Raw genomic sequence first — 19,254 nt, 5'->3', positions numbered from 1 at the left:
AAACAAACACAAGCTATTACAAAGATAAGGAACTTGGTTAGAATCGGTAACATACCTGCGCACCCACACCAGCTCTAGCATAGTGGTTATCTGGGAGGGACTCCATCTTCTTAAGCTTGCTCTTCCCTGATTTCTCTCCTTCTGCTTTCCTTTCCTTCATCTTCTGGACCCCTCCTTTCTTTCCACCAGCTTTCCCCTTTTGACTGTAATGATGGACAGAAGAATTGAAAATGAAAACAATGTCTACTTGATGAAATAATGGAGAAAAGAACGAAGGGAAAAAAGGAGTTATATAACGGCAGTAACAGGCAGTTTTATACACATAGGCCCGAATTCACAAAGAAGGACCTAGGGTTATGTGCATCATATGACACGTTTTGACACGTTTCGGACCAAGCTTTGTCTGAACCTTGGTCTGAAACGCATTGAAACGCCTCATATGACGCACATAATCCTAGGTTCGTCTACAAACCGCCTTTGTGAATTCGGGCCATAGAGTCTGGACGCAGGTACAAGTTAAGGAAAACAACCTTGCTGAAAATTTCTTTCTCATTGCACCTGTTATATGTACATATATATAGTCAATAACCTTTTGGACGGATCATGTTGAAGGTTTTTAACAAATTTCAAGTATAAACATAACCTATGTGTATAAGCATTTCCTCTAATACTTCGTGCCTTACAGTTACCCAATGAAACTATTTTTACTCCAAGAGGAAAGGCTAATTCTCTCATAAGGATTGTACTAGAATACTAGTGCAAAAGTTGATTATAAGCAGGGCCATTCAAAGCCATAGGGGTGGTATATAAACCCTAGTTACTTCTCTCTATCTTTCTCTCTCTCCCTCCCTCCTTCCCCTCCCCCTCAATATCTCTCTTCCTCTCTCCTTCCCCCTCTCATTCTCTCTCTCCCCTCCACCTCTCTCTATCTCCCTCCGCCTCTATCTTTCTCTCTCTCCCTCCCTCCCCTCTCTCTTTCCTTTCCTCTCTCTCTCTCTCTCTCTCCCTCCCTCTTCTCTCTCTCCTCCTCCCTCTCTCTCTCTCTCTCTCTTTTTCTCTCTCCCCCTCCCCTCTCTCTCTCTCCCTGTCTCTATCTCACTACCTCTCTCTCTCTCATTCTCCCTCTTTCTTTCCCCTCCCTCCCTCCCTCCCTCCCTCCCTCCCTCCCTCCCTCCCTCCCTCCCTCCCTCCCTCCCTCCCTCTCTCTCTCTCCCTCCCTCCCTCTCTCCCCTTCTCTACCCCTCTCTACTATTCATCCTCTATTTCATAAAACATATCACTTTCAAAAGATTTCCCATGTTCCTTTTTCTTTGTGTGTGCTCTTTTCAACGTTTATTTTTCTAAAAAGTCCCTATAAGCTACAATGTATTTCAAATTTCAAAGATATTTTTTATAGCATTATGAAAGCTGAAATTAATAGGTGAATTGTGCACTTCTTCAAAATAGCTTTGTGAAATAAAATGTAGCAATTACAATGCATATTGAGCATCTATAAAAGCAATGTAAAATATGTGAACTATCCTAATATCAATATATTATGTATATATACCTGTATATTACAAAGTCTATATTTCTCATATTAAACACATTTTCTACTTGGACAAAATATGAGGAAGGAGGGGGAGAAGGGGACGCTTGAAGCATGTTTTATATCTAGATAGCTAAAATTATTAATCAATTTAAATTCTTTTAAACGTCATATGAAATGAAGTCTCAATCCCTCACAGGACTCAATTAATTACATGTCGGCTTTCAAACAAAACATTGTATATTGTTATTGATTTCCCAAAAATTGTATTCTTATCATTATTTCTGATCAAAACTTTGGTAAACCGTGAGAGTCAAAATTCAAATGGTTCAAGCACAGAGGAGAATGGGTGCATGTCTCACAGTGGAAAATTAGTAAGAAACTAATGTTCAGAAAGAAGAAAACCAAGAAGGCGATAAATGTAGTTTATATGCTTGTACATACATATATATATGTCTCTTTAACTGTAACCTTGAAATATTGTACTTTATAGATCTATAATGCCTTTATGATTGTTCCTGCTTTGGGTAAAATAATAAATTTAACAATTTTTCTTCACAATGACCCGAGTGAATGTTGTTCTTTCTCAAGTTGAATTCTAAACTCCAGCTCAAAGGGAAGGTGGTACAGTCAAATCTGATTTGCTACCACCTGTGTAGAAAGACCACCTGCCTATAAAGACCACATTTTTAATCTCCCTTGGATATGTTTTCTCATTGAAACCTGAACTTATGGAATCTTTACGTAAAGACCACCTACCTTTAAAGACCACTTTTCTTTTCTGCCATTAGCGGTCTTTATATTCCAGCATAACTCTGACCCTATATCTAGATAAAATCAGGCCCGGAGCGACTATTATCAAGGCAAATATTGGGTCAGTAATGTCACCAACTGCCATTGTGATAAGTATAGTTCTGGTTCTAGTACTTTACTGATCTCTTATGCTTACTATATGCCTTGTTGAAGGACCAATTATGCACAGGACTGATGGAAGGTAGGACCAAAGGGACCACAGGTACTTCTGACCAACAGGACCAAAGGTGAACAGGATCAGTAGGACCACTGGCATTTAAGACCCATCACTTGTTACCCCTTGACTTACCCTTTTCTCCCCTGTGACGAGTATAGCTCTGGTTCTAGTACTCTACTGACCTCTCACGCACATAATATGCCTTGACAGAGGAGGGATGGGTAGGACCAATAGGACCACAGGTGTTTTGGCCCAACAGGACCAATGGCAAATAGGACCAGTAAAACCAATGGCATTTACGATCCAAGTGTTACCCCGTGACTTACCTTTTCTCCCCTGTGATGAGTATAGCTCTGGTTCTAGTACTCTAGTGATCTCCTCCTGGGCTGCCATGTAGTCTCTCCTTTGCTTGTAGAGCTCCTCTCCGGTATCACTGCCACTTGTACTTGCATCTCTCGCCCTTTGGTGACCTTTCGTTTGCTGCAGATGACGATAACAAAATAATAGATACATGTACAGTCAAACCTGCTTTAGTGACCACCTGTCTACAACGACCACCTGTCTACAACAAGCACATTTTTTGTTTCTCTTGAAAATGGTTTCTCATTGAAACATGTATTAAAGGAACCTGTCTACAAAGACCAATCTTTGTGTTTCCCTTGGGCGGTCGCTATAGACAGGTTTGACTGTATCATGACGAAAGTACAAAATAATAATTATAATGATGATTGACATATCATATTGAGTATCGTTATCCCTTGCACTCGCATCTCTTGCCCTCTGATGACCTTTCGGTTGCGGCAGGTAACAACAATAACAATGACAGAATTGATGATGATTGATGATGATGATGAAGATAATTAAAATAACAAGAGTAAAAGTAGAAGAGAAATGAGACAGAGAAAGAGAAGAATAAAAGGTAGAAGAAGATGAGGAGGAGGAGACGTCGAAAGATTAGCCCTGAATGCATTGTTTCTACTCATAAATTCTTCTCCTGGCAGCAGGGGATTGCTCCTCATTATAAATACACCTTTGTTGTTAGAGGGGGTGCTTCATTTATATGCATATACACAGTTAGGCAAACATAGCTCCATCACTAACAAGCTTTGCTTGTTGCTATGATTTGGAAATAAAAACCAATTTGTATTGAAGTAAATTTGAATTTTGAAAAAGGAGAGTGTAGGGAGTTGCCACTTGGACCAGACGTACCTTTGCTGGTAGAGGGGGTACTAGCGAAGAACTTGATGAACCGCTGGGGGTGGGCGATTGACCTACAGGGTAATGGTTTCTTGAAGAGTGTAAAACAGGCGAAACGTGGCCCTCAACAGTTCTAGAGGGAAAGAAGAAAAATGAGAGTTTCAATAGTTAATTTACATTTTCTACTTGTTGGTTGGATCATCAAGTCCTTGGAGAAAAGAACCTAAAAATTCACTCTTTGTCACAAGCACTGTGTCTGCGGATTCACATATATATGTACTTGTCCTATTACAACTATCAAAGAGAATCTGACTGGCATGTGCATTTCACAATCATCTATTAAAATGACCTGAGTAAGAGTCAAAACAAATGTAAATCTTAAATCAAGTTTGTAAAAGTTATAAAGTTTCTCTTCTTTGCCCCTCCCCGAATCACAAAAAATAACAATGTTCACTTTCACTCTAGTTAGCTTCTTCTTTGTTTAGAGAGAAAACATTTTTACTGAACCATTAGAATCAAATCCTACCATATCAAATGAAATGAAATCAAATGAAATCAAACCAAACCACACCTTCTCGGCAGCTCTCTCTGTATCATCATTTCGGCTTCTTCCTCAATTTGCTGCTTCCGCTCCATGGTGCCTGCCTCCATACCAAACGCATTGTTGGCGTAATCCTGTTTGACCACATCGAATCCCCGAGGTACAGGCTGCAGATGCTGGTCCTGAGGGCTGGCGGGGTATTGCCTGTAAGGGTACTGAAATAGAGGGCGCCAGTCATTTGTTATTTGCAAGGGTCATACAGGTACATGCATATATCTACATTTACCATACTCTACCCAGGTGGGGTAAATGGGTACCCGATAGGAAGAAATTCCTTAAATGCTTGAGCACCTTTTCATGGTAGCTTGGCTACAGCCGAGGTAATGATATGATTGCAGGGCCCTCAGGGAGAACAGTATGAATACTGATGAGGCTACCCTGGGTAAACAAGACATATTATTATCATTATTATTATTATTATTTGATCAGTATATAGACTGTACACTTTATGTAGGAGTTGTTTCATATTCTATGCCTTTTCCAATGAAACAGAAGGGAATGCACTGTGGCTTGCCTGTGAGGGTACTGAAATAGAGGGCGTTATTCATTCACCATTCACATGAATGATACAGTCATGTGAATGTGTGATGACTTTAAAGATAAATCGACTCTTGCAGGAGAAGTTTTGTAGGCATTTCTATTTTTTCAAATGGAGAGAATATTGCATATATGTGCGCTGGCTGAGTATTTCTTGACAGAGCCCTTAAAGGGATCCAGTAACTTTGTCTCAGATTCTGAAACAAAATTCTGGATTTAGCTCATGATGCAATGATAATTATAAACCTTTAGGTCAGTCAGGAACCCCATGACTTTTACAAGCCGATCGCCTGTCTGATTATCAAGATATTTATGATTGGAATTACAAATTTTGAAAACCGTTTGCCTCACGTTTTTCATAACACTACAGTCTATTGGGGAAAACGAGTATGGTAAAACCGGTCACTCAAAGATTTTCACTTTTTTGAGGCACTTCTTGATATTTTGAAGCGCAATTTTTTTAGGGCTTCAATATTACACCATATCACAGACACTGATAACACGTAGGGCCGTGTATCTCAGATTTAACATTGTTAAACGATCCCTTTAAAGCCAAATTAACAAATCTAATAGCCATTTTTTGTTTTTAATTTCCTGTGCAAATGCAATCTAATAGGCACAAAAGACAAACATGCTTTACTCCTTCTGTTTCATATGGCATACTTTCAGGGATATGTTTTACAAAATATTGAGAAAAAAAATGGGATTTGCCCTGAATGAGGATACAGCGAAACCTGTCTATAGCGACCACCCAAGGGAGACAAGGAAAGTGGTCTTTGTAGACAGGTTCCTTTATTAGTACATGACCTGACTATTAGTATATTTTTCAATGAGAAACCATTATCAAGGGAAACAAAAAAGGTGGTCTTTGTAGAAAGGTGGTCGCTAAAGCAGGTTTGACTGTATAAAGATATTCATAAATATATAAATTGACAATCGGCTGTAGCTTACTTTTGCCTTGAATTGGAGCATCTTGAACGTATCAGGATCCATGGGACCGTCTTCCTTCCTTGGTTTGCGACCGCAGCAGCAACAGCAGCAGCAGAGGCAACAGAAGAACAGTAGAGCCAATGGAACGAGAACTGCCGCGATGATCCAAAGGCGGGCCGGAGGCGCTGATGTGGGCATGGCTGTAGTCGATGGCACAACTTCTGTATTTGGGAAATCCAATGAGGATAACATAGTTTCAGTTTCTCCTTTTCTTGATCGAAAATAGTTTTCAAAGTGATGAAAATTGCTGCGTAATACACAGATAGGCCTAAGCCTCGGGCGAGCTTGAATTCTTGATTTGGGAAATCAAGGCCCAAGTTCTTATAAGCAATTTTCCTCACCACCTTAGCTTTACGCATACCTGCCAGCCAACCATTACATTTGAAATATCAATAAATATATTTTTTTAAAGTCTAGTGGTGACCTATGATCACGTTTCCCTCAAGGAAGAAACTTGTGTAATAGAACCTGCCTAGAAGGACCACCTGTCTACAGTGGCCACTTTTCCTGTTTCCCTTGACTGGTCTTTATAGACAGGTTTCACTCTACATACTTTCAACCTGAAAATTGGATGCGGTCCTCTCAAACCCCCCCCCAAAAAAAAAAAATACAATAGGTCTGTCCTCATCAGCTCGAGATTGCCAAATAGCTTGCTATTTCTGATTTGGGAAATCCCAAAGTTACAAATCGCGTCTTCATCAGCTCGAGACTTGACCTCGAAACTTGAAACTCAAGCTCCAGATATTTTGCTCAGCGTTCACGCATAGTGCGAGTCTTCGGGCTGGTGAAGCCACAACTGACAAATAGCAGGATATTTTGCAAACTAGCCCAAGATATCTTGAGATGATTATCTCGACCAAATATCCCGCTAATTGCAACTTCAGGCTGATGAAGACGCAAGTTAACTGGATAATTAATTTGCGATCGGGATAGTTCAAATAGCGGGATAATTGGCAATCTCGAGCTGATGATGACAGGCCTACTATGTCACTCAAGTTGAACCAAAAAGGATTTAAAAAAAACAAAAATTCCTGACTAGAATCCTACAATTACCTATAGGAGGACTGTTCACTGGTTCATCAAGATAAAGGGTCATTTCTTGGAGGGTGAGCTCGTCCAACACCATCTTGGCATCCCCCGAGAGAAGTTTGGTACCTTCCTCCACTATGTAGAAAGTCAGTTCAACATCAGAGGGGTTGGTTTGTCTGGTCAAGTCGATTATCTGCACGAGGGGTGAAAATAGAAAGATGGATATTATCAGTGAGTAAGATTTGTTCATGATGTATGGGCGATATTAAACAAAAACAAATAGAAACATACTGGAGAAAAGTCTACCATTATCTCTTGATAATGTAATACTGTTACTGATGAATGGATAATGGATAATTGGTTAAATTTTGTCACATCTAATCACAATATATTCATAACTGCACAAATATAGGCAAAATAGGACAAAAAATAGACGATAGATAGGAGAAATAAAGAAAGTGAGATAAAAAAATAAAAAATAGAAAGAAAATCAAGAAGAAAGAAAAAAGATACAAGAGAGAGAGAGAGAGAGAGAGAGAGAAAGAGAGAGAGAGAAAAAAAGAAAGAAAGAAGGAACACCCCATCCAAGTTATGCTGAGGCACTACAGGGAACATAGTTGGCAAGGACAATAGTTCTTGTCCTTCCGTAATACTACAACACAGCCTTTAATCCCTCACTTCAAGTACACAGCATTATGAGCTTAGCCAGTTACCGTGGCGATAAAGAGCTTAATGATGCCATTAATCATCATCTGATAGGTCTATTCTGGGAAGTATTTTTAGGATGACGAATTTCAGGGGAAGCTCTGGCAAGGCGCCTAGAAACACCACCTGTTCTTCATACAATAGGGGGTGGTCTTCAAATACTAACCATGTTCAGACTACCAATATAATTTGCTTTTTTTTCTACTATTGCCTGTTAATTAATTTTATTCAAATTTCATTGTATGTCCATTTGTAAAGTGGCCCTCCTAATAAGTAAGCTTTGTGTCTCATAGGGGTCCATGTACTTCTGATGTATATTTTGTATGTATTTGTTATGTAATTATCCTGTCTTTAATGGAATAATAAATTGAAATTGAAGTGAATTTATCGCATAGCTATACGCAAAGTGATCAATCTTTTCCTAATCGGACTGTCGTGTTGTATAGCAAAACGACGGCTTAAGCATCGTTTCAAACAAAAACTCAATAAAGAATCAGGGTCCCGCAATAGTCTGAACGTGGAATTGTATAAAAATTATTCTTTCATCCCGTATGAATCAATATGGCAGTTGCATGTTTTCTTTCTATTTTTACCCCAATTTTTTTTATTTTCAGAGTCATGATGATAGCACTAAACATTGCCAAATATGGATGAAAATAACTTCACATTAGGTATTCTGATATTAGCCAAGGTATGCATGTATCTTTACAGGTATTTGGCTGCTATGAAAGGTCAAATCTAAGCTTGTTTATAGAGAGATTTAGATCTAACAACAGTATGTAGTAGATCAAGCAGGTATTTTCTATTGTACATTTTACAGGCATTCGGGTAACTACCAAAAATATTGGTGGGTACCCAAATTAAAAAGATATCCCTGATTCCCAGCCTTACTTAATCCTAAACCCAACCTAAAACCAAATTGAAATCTTAACCGTAACTTTAACATTTTTGAAAAAACAAGGCAATGAGTAAATGTCTAAAACAGTACAAATGTCAGGTCCTCTCCAATGTATGTTTCTATAGTACCTACATGTACATGGTATAGGTCCTTTTTTATGACCCTAATCCTAAACCCTAAAAACTATGTCTTTGATGAAATAAAGTCTGGTGCAATGGTCTGTGGAGCAAGTGTCTGGCCACCATCTTTCTTTTAAATTAATATATGCCTCATACCTATAATCATATCAATGTCAATTCTTTTTTATGACTGGCAACATGCCACAGATATCAGATTACATCTTCAAATTCGAGGAGACTTAATTTTTCTTGATCATTATCATATCTGACATCAAATTGGACAAGGACAGATCCCAGGTACGTTCAGAGCATGGGACAATGGCTAAAGAAAATAAATGACCAGAAAGACTGATAGAAGGAAATCAAATGAGGTATGACCAAACTTTCAAAAAGTATTGCTTGCCATAGATATGGACGAAATTGACAGTTTAGAACAATAGTTCGAAAATTGCAATTTGAGAATATCTCATGGTTTTTAAACATTTCCCCAGATTACCATGCAGTACTGTTTCAATTATCTCAAGGTTCGCGGTGAGCAATCGCGTAAAATGGTGAATACACACTGAAATATGCAAAGGCTAAAACAATCAGAGTATGCACGCAACCTTTGCAAAATGCTTGGGTAAAGACAAAATATGCCATAGTTAAGTTCAACTTAAAGTTGATCTTAGTCTTTGTGAAACACTCCCCAGATTTAACTGTATTACCTGTGCCGTGATCGCGTCCACTGTCACTGATCTTCTTCTCCTCCCAGCTGCTGGATCCACGGCGGGATTCTTCTTAGGATCCAGCTGCTCCAACAGCTCCTCAACCTCCACCATCCTCTGGTTGCTACGGCGATTAGCCTCCACGTACATCCTAGCCACGTTACCCTCCATCTCCTCAACATACGAGGGCGCTTTGATGTCGACATCCTCATCTATGCCCAGACCTACATGTAAAGTAGTATCATCAATGATAATGATGAGATGGCTCATGATTAGGCTCAACATTTTTAATACAAAGATTGCCTCAAAGAACATCCCGCCTAGGTTTAAAGCCCCACTGTACTACTTGTAGCTACTGTACTTGCTCCCTCTATATAGAAAACAATGCCTAAGCGGTGCTCCTTGGTCCCCCATGATCCTCTTTTTCTTATGTTAATTGAGAGCCGAGTTGATGAGATAGCCACCTGTCAGTGACCACGCTGGGCAGTCTAATCCCTCCTGGCCAAACAAGTACAGATGGGCTTTAATACCTTCCATACTCAACATGAATTTTTTTTTAACAGAAACAAGGATTTTCTGGGTCTAGTTGCTCCAACACGTCCTCAACCTCCATTTTCATCTGGTTGCTATGGTGATTAGCCTCAAGTTACCTCCTTGCTACCTGTAAGTTACCCTCAATTTCCTCAATATGCGGTAAGAGGGCGTCTTGATGTCAATGCCTTCATTGATACTAAGACCCAACGTGGTTGGTGAAATTTCAGTCATACATGCACCCTGAATAAAATTATTGCAAAAATTTTACTATACAACCCTGTACAAAACTAATAGCAATAAGTCAGCAATAAGAAAGAAAATGAAAGTTTAACAATTTGTTTTTTCACTGATGACAATTTTTAAATTCTTAAGTTTCTTTTTTTTTTTACATTGATTTTTCTCAAACTTTCATGGACCTGTCCCTCTCATTTTCTGCTTCTATTATTAAAAACCAACTTAATATCAGGATGGACTTCCCCTTTAATGCTAACCTGTCTTCTTATCTTGACAGATAAAGCAATCTTTAAAATAGTCTAGAGAACCATCTGGACAGACACAGAACTTCAAAGTGAAGTCACGTTTCAAAATGAATCATTATTCTATTAAAAGATTGCTGTAAAAAACACAATTATTCTTTGACGAGGAGTTTAAAAAAATCTCTCTTCTCCTTTCGTCCTCCCTCCCCCTCCGTCTGCCATCCTCTCTCATCTCCCTTATGCCCCCTGCCCTCTCCCTCCCTGCAAGAGACATGATTGTTTGCAAGAATTACTTCCTGTCCTTTTGACTTCCCGCTGGCAAATGACCTTAAAACTTTCTTAAGAAACTTGAATGACTATAATACCTGACTCACATCTCTAAAATCATCATTGTTTAACAATTTGAGAGGGCAGATAAATTGGAGATGGTCTACTGATTAGCCATTATTTATAACTAATACAGAAACTCAGGAAATTGATGTTTCAAATGTTGACAATACGATCAGTGGACAGGCAATGACAGGTTCTCTATCTTAGAATCAGTATGAGACTATAGATTAAACTATTAAACAAACAATATTATATAAAAAGTTTCTGAAATAAGCATATTTATTTTAGTTGTACCTACCTTCGTATATTCCAACCAATTATTAAATTAACATAAATATGATGATTTATGCATCATAACAGAAACATTGTCAAAACTCACGAGCCATTTTTCACTAAAAAAGACAACTTTGTTCTTTGTCCATAAATATTAAATACTATATCAATCTTTTGGCAAAAGGGCTCAAAGGAAAGACGACCTCTAGATTAAATTTAACATGAAATAACTTTGATTCTAGAGAAGTAATATGTCCGACCATTTAATGTGTGAATCAAACCAACAACAACAACAACAAATATTATAAATAACTTACCCATTGTAAGCCAGTAAGGCCTTGTAGCAAAAGACGTATCAAATGGTGTTGGTGTCATTGTCTGTGTTGTTCTGGATTCAGTTGAAGCATTGGTAACCACTGGTGGTGTTGTTGTTTCTACAGGTGTTGTGGCAGAGGTTGTTGGTGGAACTGTTGCTCCTGTAGTTGTTGCTTCAGTAGTGACCATGGGAGTGGTCCTTGGTGTTGCAGATGACACTGAAGATGTTGCCTCGGTTGCAGGAGTAGGTGCCATAGTGTGGTTCAAGGAAGCCGAAGTGGACAGTCCAGGAGTGGCTGAGGAAGTCTCCGGAGACACTCCTGCACTTGTCGATGAGGGGTTAGCTGTTGCATTACCCGCTGCAGCTGTACTTGTCGGAAGGGTCACCTGTGATGTGCTCATTGCACTTGTTGCTGGCTCTGTTGAAAGAGATGAGGTTGCCGTAGAAACAACTACAGGAGTTGTAGCAATGGTGGACAAATTTACTTGGGAGGGTGGTGATGTGGGCAAAAACACTGAACTCATTGAAACTGACATGGACAGGGTGCTCAAGGAAACCAGGGGTGTTGATAGAATGCCCACAGAAACTGTAGGTGTAGGTGAAGAAGAGGTTGAATTCATAACTTGTGTCTCTGTGACACTTGAGGGAGTAAGAGAGAGCGATGGAGACAGCAAAATAGAAGTTGCCGGTGGGGCAGAAGAGGTATCAGGGGTTGCGGATGCCTCTGCATGGAGCGTGGAGTTGGGAGGCAAGGATATGAAGCTTGAAGATGGCATAAATGGAAGACTTGGGGTTGACATTGTTGAACTAACCCCAGGAGAGTCTGATAAGATTGAGCTATTGGGAGTTGGGAGAATCATCAACGAAGAGGATGATGATGGCATTTCAGTTGTCACGGGAACTATACCGGATGATACTGAATCAAAACCAGATGATAGCGTAGGGAACAACGAAACACTCTGGTTTACAAGAGATATTGATGACTCCGTCACGACAGAACTCGCCATAATCGACTGACCTGCAGAAGATGTTGGCAACACGGCAATTGATGACATGATTGTACTTGAGATAAAGTCACTTTCGACTACAACAGTTGATGATTGCACTGGCATAGTACCAGTTTCATTAGCTTCTGAACTTGACAAGGATTTTATTAATGATGACTGCATTGTTGTTGAATTAGGAACCGATGATTTTGTTGGTATGTAAATCGAGGAAGATGGCATGATTACACTTTGAATAGATGAATTTACAAAAGAGCTACTCATAGTTTCCATCATACTCTGCGAGATAAATTCGCTTGACATGATTGCATAGGTTGACGATATGACTTCCTGATGTGCACTTGAACTAGACGTCAATGATGATGATAAAGGCATACTTTCATTTGTTTGCACGCTGCTCGAAAATGATTGCACTGATGATGAAAGAATGGGTGTTTGAACGATCGCCGACATAGTACTATACAACGTTCGCGTAACTTCAGCACTCATGTTCAGCAGTTCTGTTGATACCACAGAAGAAAGAAAAGCTGTTGAGGGAGCTGATGTCTGGAGCGGGACCAGTGATGCGGTTGCCGTCGGTGACAGTACGGAGGTGGAGGTTAAGTTACCATCTGTTGATGAAAGATTATCCAAAGAGTCAAAACGTGAAACATCTGTCAAGCTGACAGCAGAAGATGAAGATGTTTTATCGACAGACACATCAATTGGCATGCTAGTTATTGTAACTCCATATGACATACTCGTATTCTCCGTCAACATGCTGGTTAGCAGCAGGGAACTGTCAAGGAATGTTGATGTGAAAGTCATTTGCATAGATGCAGCATCACTAACAGATGGGGATGCTACGATGACAGGCATGCTTTGCGTTAAGGAAACACTGGGGGGTAGCAGGGTTGAGGACTGAATTGTGAAAGATGATAATGAAGGTGTTGGTGTTTGGATAAGCACTTGAGACAAAGGTGTTGACTGAGCAAATATTGTTTGTGTAGGGGACAGCGTTTCATATATCGGTATTGATGTAGTGTAGGGTGTTTGAGTCTGTATACTAACTGGTGTTGGTGTTTGGATAAGCACTTGAGACAAAGGTGTTGACTGAGCAGATAGTGTTTGTGTAGGTGATAGTGTTTCATGTATCGGTATTGATGTAGGGTAGGGTGTTTGTGTCTGTATACTAACTGGTGTTGGTGTTTGAATAAGCACTTCAGACGTAGGTGTTTGGATAAGCACTTCAGACAAAGCTGTTGACTGAGCAGATACATGTAGTGTTTGTGTAGGTGATAGTGTTTCATGTATCGGTATTGATGTAGTGTAAGGTGTTTGTGTCTTTATACTAACTGGTGTTGGTGTTTGGATAAGCACTTGAGACAAAGGTGTTGACTGAGCAGATACATGTAGTGTTTGTGTAAGTGACAGTGTTTCATGTATCGGTATTGATGTAGTGTAGGCTGTTTGAGTCTGTTCACTAACTGGTGTTGGTGTTAGTCTTACAAGTTGGGTAGAATTTATTCCTATTGAATTAGAATGCACAGATGTTACACTGTCATAATTTGACACTTCAAAATATTGTGTTAGCGTATTACTGATTGTTATGGTTTCTACAGAATTAGGTGTTGGTATCAAGGTGTCTAAGTTATACACTGAAGTAAGGTGTTCAGTTTGTGTTAAGGTAAAAAATGAAGGGTCTTGAGGCACTAATGATGAAGTCTGAGAGAAAGGTGTTACAAATGAAGGTGTAAAAGAGGTATACAACATGGTTGAAGTATGTGTCATTATATCAAACGATTGAAGATCTGTACTAGTGAGATCCATTTCTCTACTCTCCAAATTGGTGTTAGCACTATCAGAAGGTGTTACAAAGTCATAAGAGGTCTGAGTATGCAGAAGGGTTTCAAGCAAAGCAGATGCATCTAACAAGTTTACACTAGATCCTACAACATCGAGCTCTGACATGGCACTAGGCGTACCGGAAGCCATGCTGGACAGTGCTCTAGAAAAAGCTGGGGAGCTCAAGACAGATGCAACCACTGGAGTGGTAGATCGAAAAGATGCGGATGTTGGTATTAACGTACTGGTTGCCAAGGCGACGTTAGATACAGTCTGAAAGGAAGGTGAAGGTGATGGGAGAGATGCGGACGTGAGACTGGATGAGGGCGTGGCAACTGGTCCTACAGGGGGGAGAGAGGAGAAAGGAGAGCTAGTAACTGGAGTGATGCGATCCGGGGAGTTGGTAGGTGTTGGGTGAGGTCGAGGCGAGGTAGACAAGGTAAATAATGGAGACATAGACAAGACAAACGATTTCTGATTAAATGAAGATGAAGACAACAGATATTCACTACTTGCCATAGATGCATACAATGATGATGATGATGATGAAGAAAAGAGGGTGAGAGATGGAGAAGTTTTGCTAGGCAACAGGGATGATGCTACAAATGTTGCATGCATGCTATATTTGGAGGAAGCAAGGGATGAAAGCTCGTTATGTGTGAAGGATGGAGGATGCATTGACCGTGATGCATCTACATTTTCTTTTGATATAAACTGAGAGAAACTGCTTGGTGTGACAGAATAAGCTGCAGAGGGAAAGTGTGCATCACTTAATAGGGATGGCATCCCTATTAAAGATGATGCAGTATGTGGTTTCATTGGTGCAGATGATATGTCTTGTTCAACATAAGCAGAATTGGAGACATTATTGAAGCTTGCAGGAAGAGATGGCGCAACTAAGCTAGAAGAAGGTATTTTATTGACAGAGAAGTCGCTGTTAAAGCTTGCATGTAGCGAAGCAGAAGAGGGAGAGAGAGAAGAAGTAGGAGCAATGGTGCTTAGTAATGTTAGGGGCGTGGAAATCTGATTTTCTACATGCATAAGGGATGGTGAAGAGACATTATTGAAGCTTTCAGGAAGATATGGTGCAACTAAGCTAGAAGAAGGTATTTTATTGACAGAGAAGTCACTGTTAAAGCTTGCATGTAGCGAAGCAGAAGAGGAAGAGAGAGTTGAAGTAGGAGCTATGCTGCTTAGTAATGTTAGGGGCGTGGACATCGAGATGGCCGGCAGCTGCGAGAGATGAGACGCCGCATCTCGACTTGAACTCGGGACTGGTGAAGCAAAATGTAATGAAGAAGTTTCATGGACGAGTGGGCCAGGGGATTCCAAACTTAATCTCGAAATAGGAATAGATAATGGAGAAAAATCCCGCATGGATGAGTAAAGTGATGTCTCTGTGGTTCTGCCTACAAGCCGAGCGGAAACGAGGCTTATCGACGTGTAAGCCGACATAGACAAGGGTCTTGAATTTCCACCTGGGTATCGGAGGGAAGGTGTTGCAATTACGGAGGTAATTTGGGGTAATCCGTGGCTCCTGAGGGGTTTGTTCACACCAGAATTCGACAATGAGGAGATTGGAGTGTGAAACGTGTACGTGTAAGGGGTTGGTGAGTAACCAGATGTGGAAGGGTCGCTTGGTATTCCGTGGCTCCTCAGGGGTTTGTTCACACCAGAATTCGACAATGAGGAGATTGGAGTGTGAAACGTGTACGTGTGAGGGGTTGGTGAGTAACCTGATGTGGAAGGGTCGCTTGGTAATGAATAAGGGGATAGAGATAGAAGATGGGTCGGTGTGGAAGAAGAGTTGGAATAAACAGGGGAAGAAGGTACATGACTGGAATTTACTACCATGGGACTGGGGTTGGGGAAGATGAAGTGGAAATCTCAAAATGCAGGGATGATGAACCTGAAGTGAGAGGGAGACAAGAAAGTATCGGAAGAGAGAGAAATAAAAGAGAAAGAAAAGAAAGAGAGGACAAGGGCATGGGAGGAGATAAGGAAGAAAATATTGAAAAAGGTACACTTGATGACAAATGAGCCAGAAAGTATACTATTAAGAAGAAGAAAAAAAGTGCTAATATGCTAAAGGTAATATCAAGTTCAAAACAGCTAGATATATGGTCGTCCTTTGAGTTGAACACTTTTATCTCCTTCTTGGCTCTTTTATCAAACTGGTTTGCATCTGTCAAACTCCCATCATTGCTGAATACACTTGACACGGAATGAACGATTTCCCAAACGACTACAGCTTCGGTTGCCACGGAAACTTCTCCAGGTAAATAATACCAAAGTGATTGATTGAAGAGAGATAGGGCTGACGGGGGAGAGATTGGAGGCCGGAAAGTTTGGATTGGATCGGGTGACTGGAATAACAGACCCGACTGCCCTGACCGTGACATGTTCCTTGGCATCGAGAGACGCGCATAAGATCTCGCAAAAGATGGCGCAGTGAATGTACTTGAAGTCAATGACTCGACTATGCCGTGTCGATCACAGAACTTGGTGAGCAATGCAGTTTTATGAACACCTACTGGCCAATCGGGGTTGATTACTTTCTGTGTAATAAGATGCAAAGACATGGTGCATGTCATACAGTCGGTGGCAGCGGTGGGATTAGTCAGATTTGTCATTAAGTTGGCGTCAGGAGTGGGATACATCATAGAGTGATCTGTTCTAGAGGATGGCCATGAAACTTTGGATGGGTTGGGTGAGAGGGTCTGGACTGAACCAAAAGGGAACAACACTCCCTGGGCCTGGTCAGAACAGCAAAACAATGACTGGACAGATTTTGCCACAAGGTTAGATTCTAATCCCATTTCAAAACCAAGGGGCGCCGTTTTTTTAGCACTCCCCAGAACTTTCGTAAGTTTTAACGAAGGACAGGATTTAGGGTGGGGTAATGAGCTGTCCCCTGGGATAATTCCAAATGAAATAGTCCTTTTAAGGGATGACACTGATTCAGGAAACAGGGTCACACTCTGTCCTGAATTGAAATTAGCTAACAAATTGGTGTTTAGGTGCGACCTCAATCCGAGGGGCACAGGGTCTAAATCCATACAAAAACTTGGCAAACGAGACAGACTCGATTGGAGAGCTTGTGGCAGGATTTGACCGGACACTACAGAAGTCAAAAGGCACAAGCTTAAAGGTGGTGACAGATCCAATGAAAGGTCGGGCAGCAAAGTGGTGGCTGATGACAACCGAGAAGAGCTACTGCCCTGGGACTCCAAAGCGGTAGGGAGAAGAGCAGGTGTCTGGATTGCGACATAGATTGATTGGCTGTGATCTAGGTTTGTCATTGAAGCGGCAATTATCGCTAATAAGGGGTCAAGGGTCGCCATCATTACCTCTCTGACTGGTAATGACTGAGGGGAGAAGATACAGTTACAGATAACACATCCATTCTCTCTAGCTACGAAAGATGCGCTCCGTTGCAATCGATCTAGGAGGAGGAGGGTATTCTTAGAATAGATAGGGGTAATAGATACCACTTTACCGGTAGAATAATTCAAATAAAGGGGGTTGAGTAACGCACCCGCAGGTGAAATGTTAGTAAGCTTGAAGATAGGGTGATGGTTAGTGGAATAAGACAATCTAAAGCAACTATGTGAGGTTATTAAGTTAGTAGATACAATTGTTCCTTTTGCAGTAACAGCAACACACACAGGAAAAGAAGCAGAAAACTGGTTATGATAGCATTCAGAACTTGATGGTGAAAAAATAGAAAAATGGGTTAGCATTGGGTTATCTTCCATTAACGAATAAAATAGAACGTTATCTAATGAAAAATCAGAGGTAAAACCAATACTGAAGGGTAATGATGGGTCATGTGTTAGTGAGTTTGTTTCTAGTGCTGTTTTCTGTTTTCTGGTGTTGCTGAAGACTGGTGATGAATATTCATGAAGGAGTGTGTGTCTGTGTATGTTTGAATGTGGTGTTGAATATGCATGAGCTTGTATTGGTGTTGTGACTGTCTGGTTTGAAGAATGTAGGTTTGTAACAGCAGCCCTGATTGGATAGTTCATAGGGGAGGATGGTAGCCTTGAGGCGATTGGATGGCTGTCATACTTCAATGTCTTAATATGGAAGTCAGTTTGAAATGATGAACTCAAATCAGTTTGAAAAGCAGAAGGTTGCTTAAGAGTTTCATGCAAAACAGGTTTAGAGACAGGTCCCAAGCCAAGCATTTCATGCAAATTAGAAACTTGTGAAAGAACTGCAGTCATTGGCTGAAGCGATGCAACTCTAGCAGAATCAGGCCAATCATAGGAGAGGTAAGATGGTTTGAAATGATGGGCACTCAAAACAGCAAGCAGGGTAGAAGATGGATGAAGCTTAGCCATGTAAGAAGCATGCTGATTGGCTGAAAGTTTGGTTGGCATGGTAACAGCAGGCAAAACCTTATCATACTTGCCCTCAGCTTGTGTGGATGCTATAACTTGCGAAGTATCTACAAAGAAAGAAAAATAAAAATAATAATAATAATAATATTCTGTTTTTTATATAGCGCTCAATACATTGATCAAACGATGTGCCTAAGCGCTTTACAGATATATTATTACCCCGGTCATCGGATTCAGGCTTACCCACACAGAATGTAAGTAATGTGTGAGTGTATAGACCTTTTATAGTCCATTTATAACAGGGCTCCAGTATCCACACTAACTTTTTGTTGTTGTTTTTTTTTTTGGGGGGGGGGGCAGGAGGACCAGGGCCCTGTTTCATAAAACTTGTTATCAATAACAAATGCTAAATTTCTATGACAAATTTGCTCTCAGCCAATCAAATGCCACGATTTCAGTAGCTTATAACAGTTATTGTAACTTATCATTGATAACAAGTTTTATGAAACAGGGTCCAGACAGGAAATTTCAGGGTATGTGTGAATGAGCCCCCTGATAAAATGTTGGGAGTTTGGGGCAGGGAAAAAAATACACGGGGGCTCGGGGCGAATTAGCCCCCGAAATGCCCCCCCCCCCCCCAAAAAAAAAGTCTTAAAAGAGCCCCCAAATTTTGCATAGAGTTTAATGCAAAACAAATTAAAGAGTGTTATTTTCATGCAAGCAAGCTTGAAAAGTAGCCCCCCCAAATTTGTAAAGTAATTTTGTCCCTGTTGGGGGTCTAGAGTTTTGGGTTTGGAGTCTATATATCCCAGGCACCTGTTCATGTCAGGTACCGCCTATTTGCAACCCAGTATGAAAGGACAAATATAA

At 40.5% G+C, this 19,254-nt stretch overlaps 1 protein-coding gene and 1 long non-coding RNA gene across 2 annotated transcripts; both read right to left on the bottom strand.

Moving 5' to 3' along the window:
• Window positions 1–111: 111 nt before the first annotated feature.
• LOC115925498 lies at window positions 112–1,133 on the bottom strand. Its single transcript, XR_004064754.1, has 2 exons — window positions 1,103–1,133; window positions 112–841 (listed from the first exon to the last, which is right to left on the bottom strand). It is a non-coding gene; the product is annotated as an uncharacterized LOC115925498 (long non-coding RNA).
• Window positions 1,134–3,429: 2,296 nt separating this feature from the next.
• LOC100891347 (putative GPI-anchored protein pfl2) lies at window positions 3,430–15,994 on the bottom strand. Its single transcript, XM_030989462.1, has 6 exons — window positions 11,212–15,994; window positions 9,282–9,505; window positions 6,877–7,045; window positions 5,785–5,984; window positions 4,267–4,451; window positions 3,430–3,828 (listed from the first exon to the last, which is right to left on the bottom strand). Exons 1-6 carry the CDS (start codon window positions 15,890–15,892, stop codon window positions 3,615–3,617), a joined length of 5,673 nt encoding a protein of 1,890 aa, XP_030845322.1. The 5' UTR covers window positions 15,893–15,994; the 3' UTR covers window positions 3,430–3,614.
• Between the last annotated feature and the right edge of the window lie 3,260 nt (window positions 15,995–19,254).

The sequence above is a fragment of the Strongylocentrotus purpuratus genome, unplaced genomic scaffold (assembly GCF_000002235.5).
Source record: "Strongylocentrotus purpuratus isolate Spur 01 unplaced genomic scaffold, Spur_5.0 spur5_scaffold_18, whole genome shotgun sequence".
NCBI lineage: Eukaryota > Metazoa > Echinodermata > Echinoidea > Camarodonta > Strongylocentrotidae > Strongylocentrotus > Strongylocentrotus purpuratus.
Note: the sequence above shows the minus strand (reverse complement) of the source record. Positions and strands in the feature narration are given on the sequence as shown.

What these genes read in the sequence shown, in the direction of transcription:
- LOC100891347 (XM_030989462.1), bottom strand. Translation starts at nt 15,892, where the DNA reads ATGGTAGTAAATTCCAGTCATGTACCTTCTTCCCCTGTTTATTCCAAC. An exon ending in TGCTCCAATTCAAGGCAAAA is followed by an intron (nt 4,452 to 5,784) that starts GTAAGCTACAGC and finishes CCTCTATTTCAG; the next exon opens with TACCCTTACAGGCAATACCC. An exon ending in CAGAGAGAGCTGCCGAGAAG is followed by an intron (nt 3,829 to 4,266) that starts GTGTGGTTTGGT and finishes CTTTCCCTCTAG; the next exon opens with AACTGTTGAGGGCCACGTTT.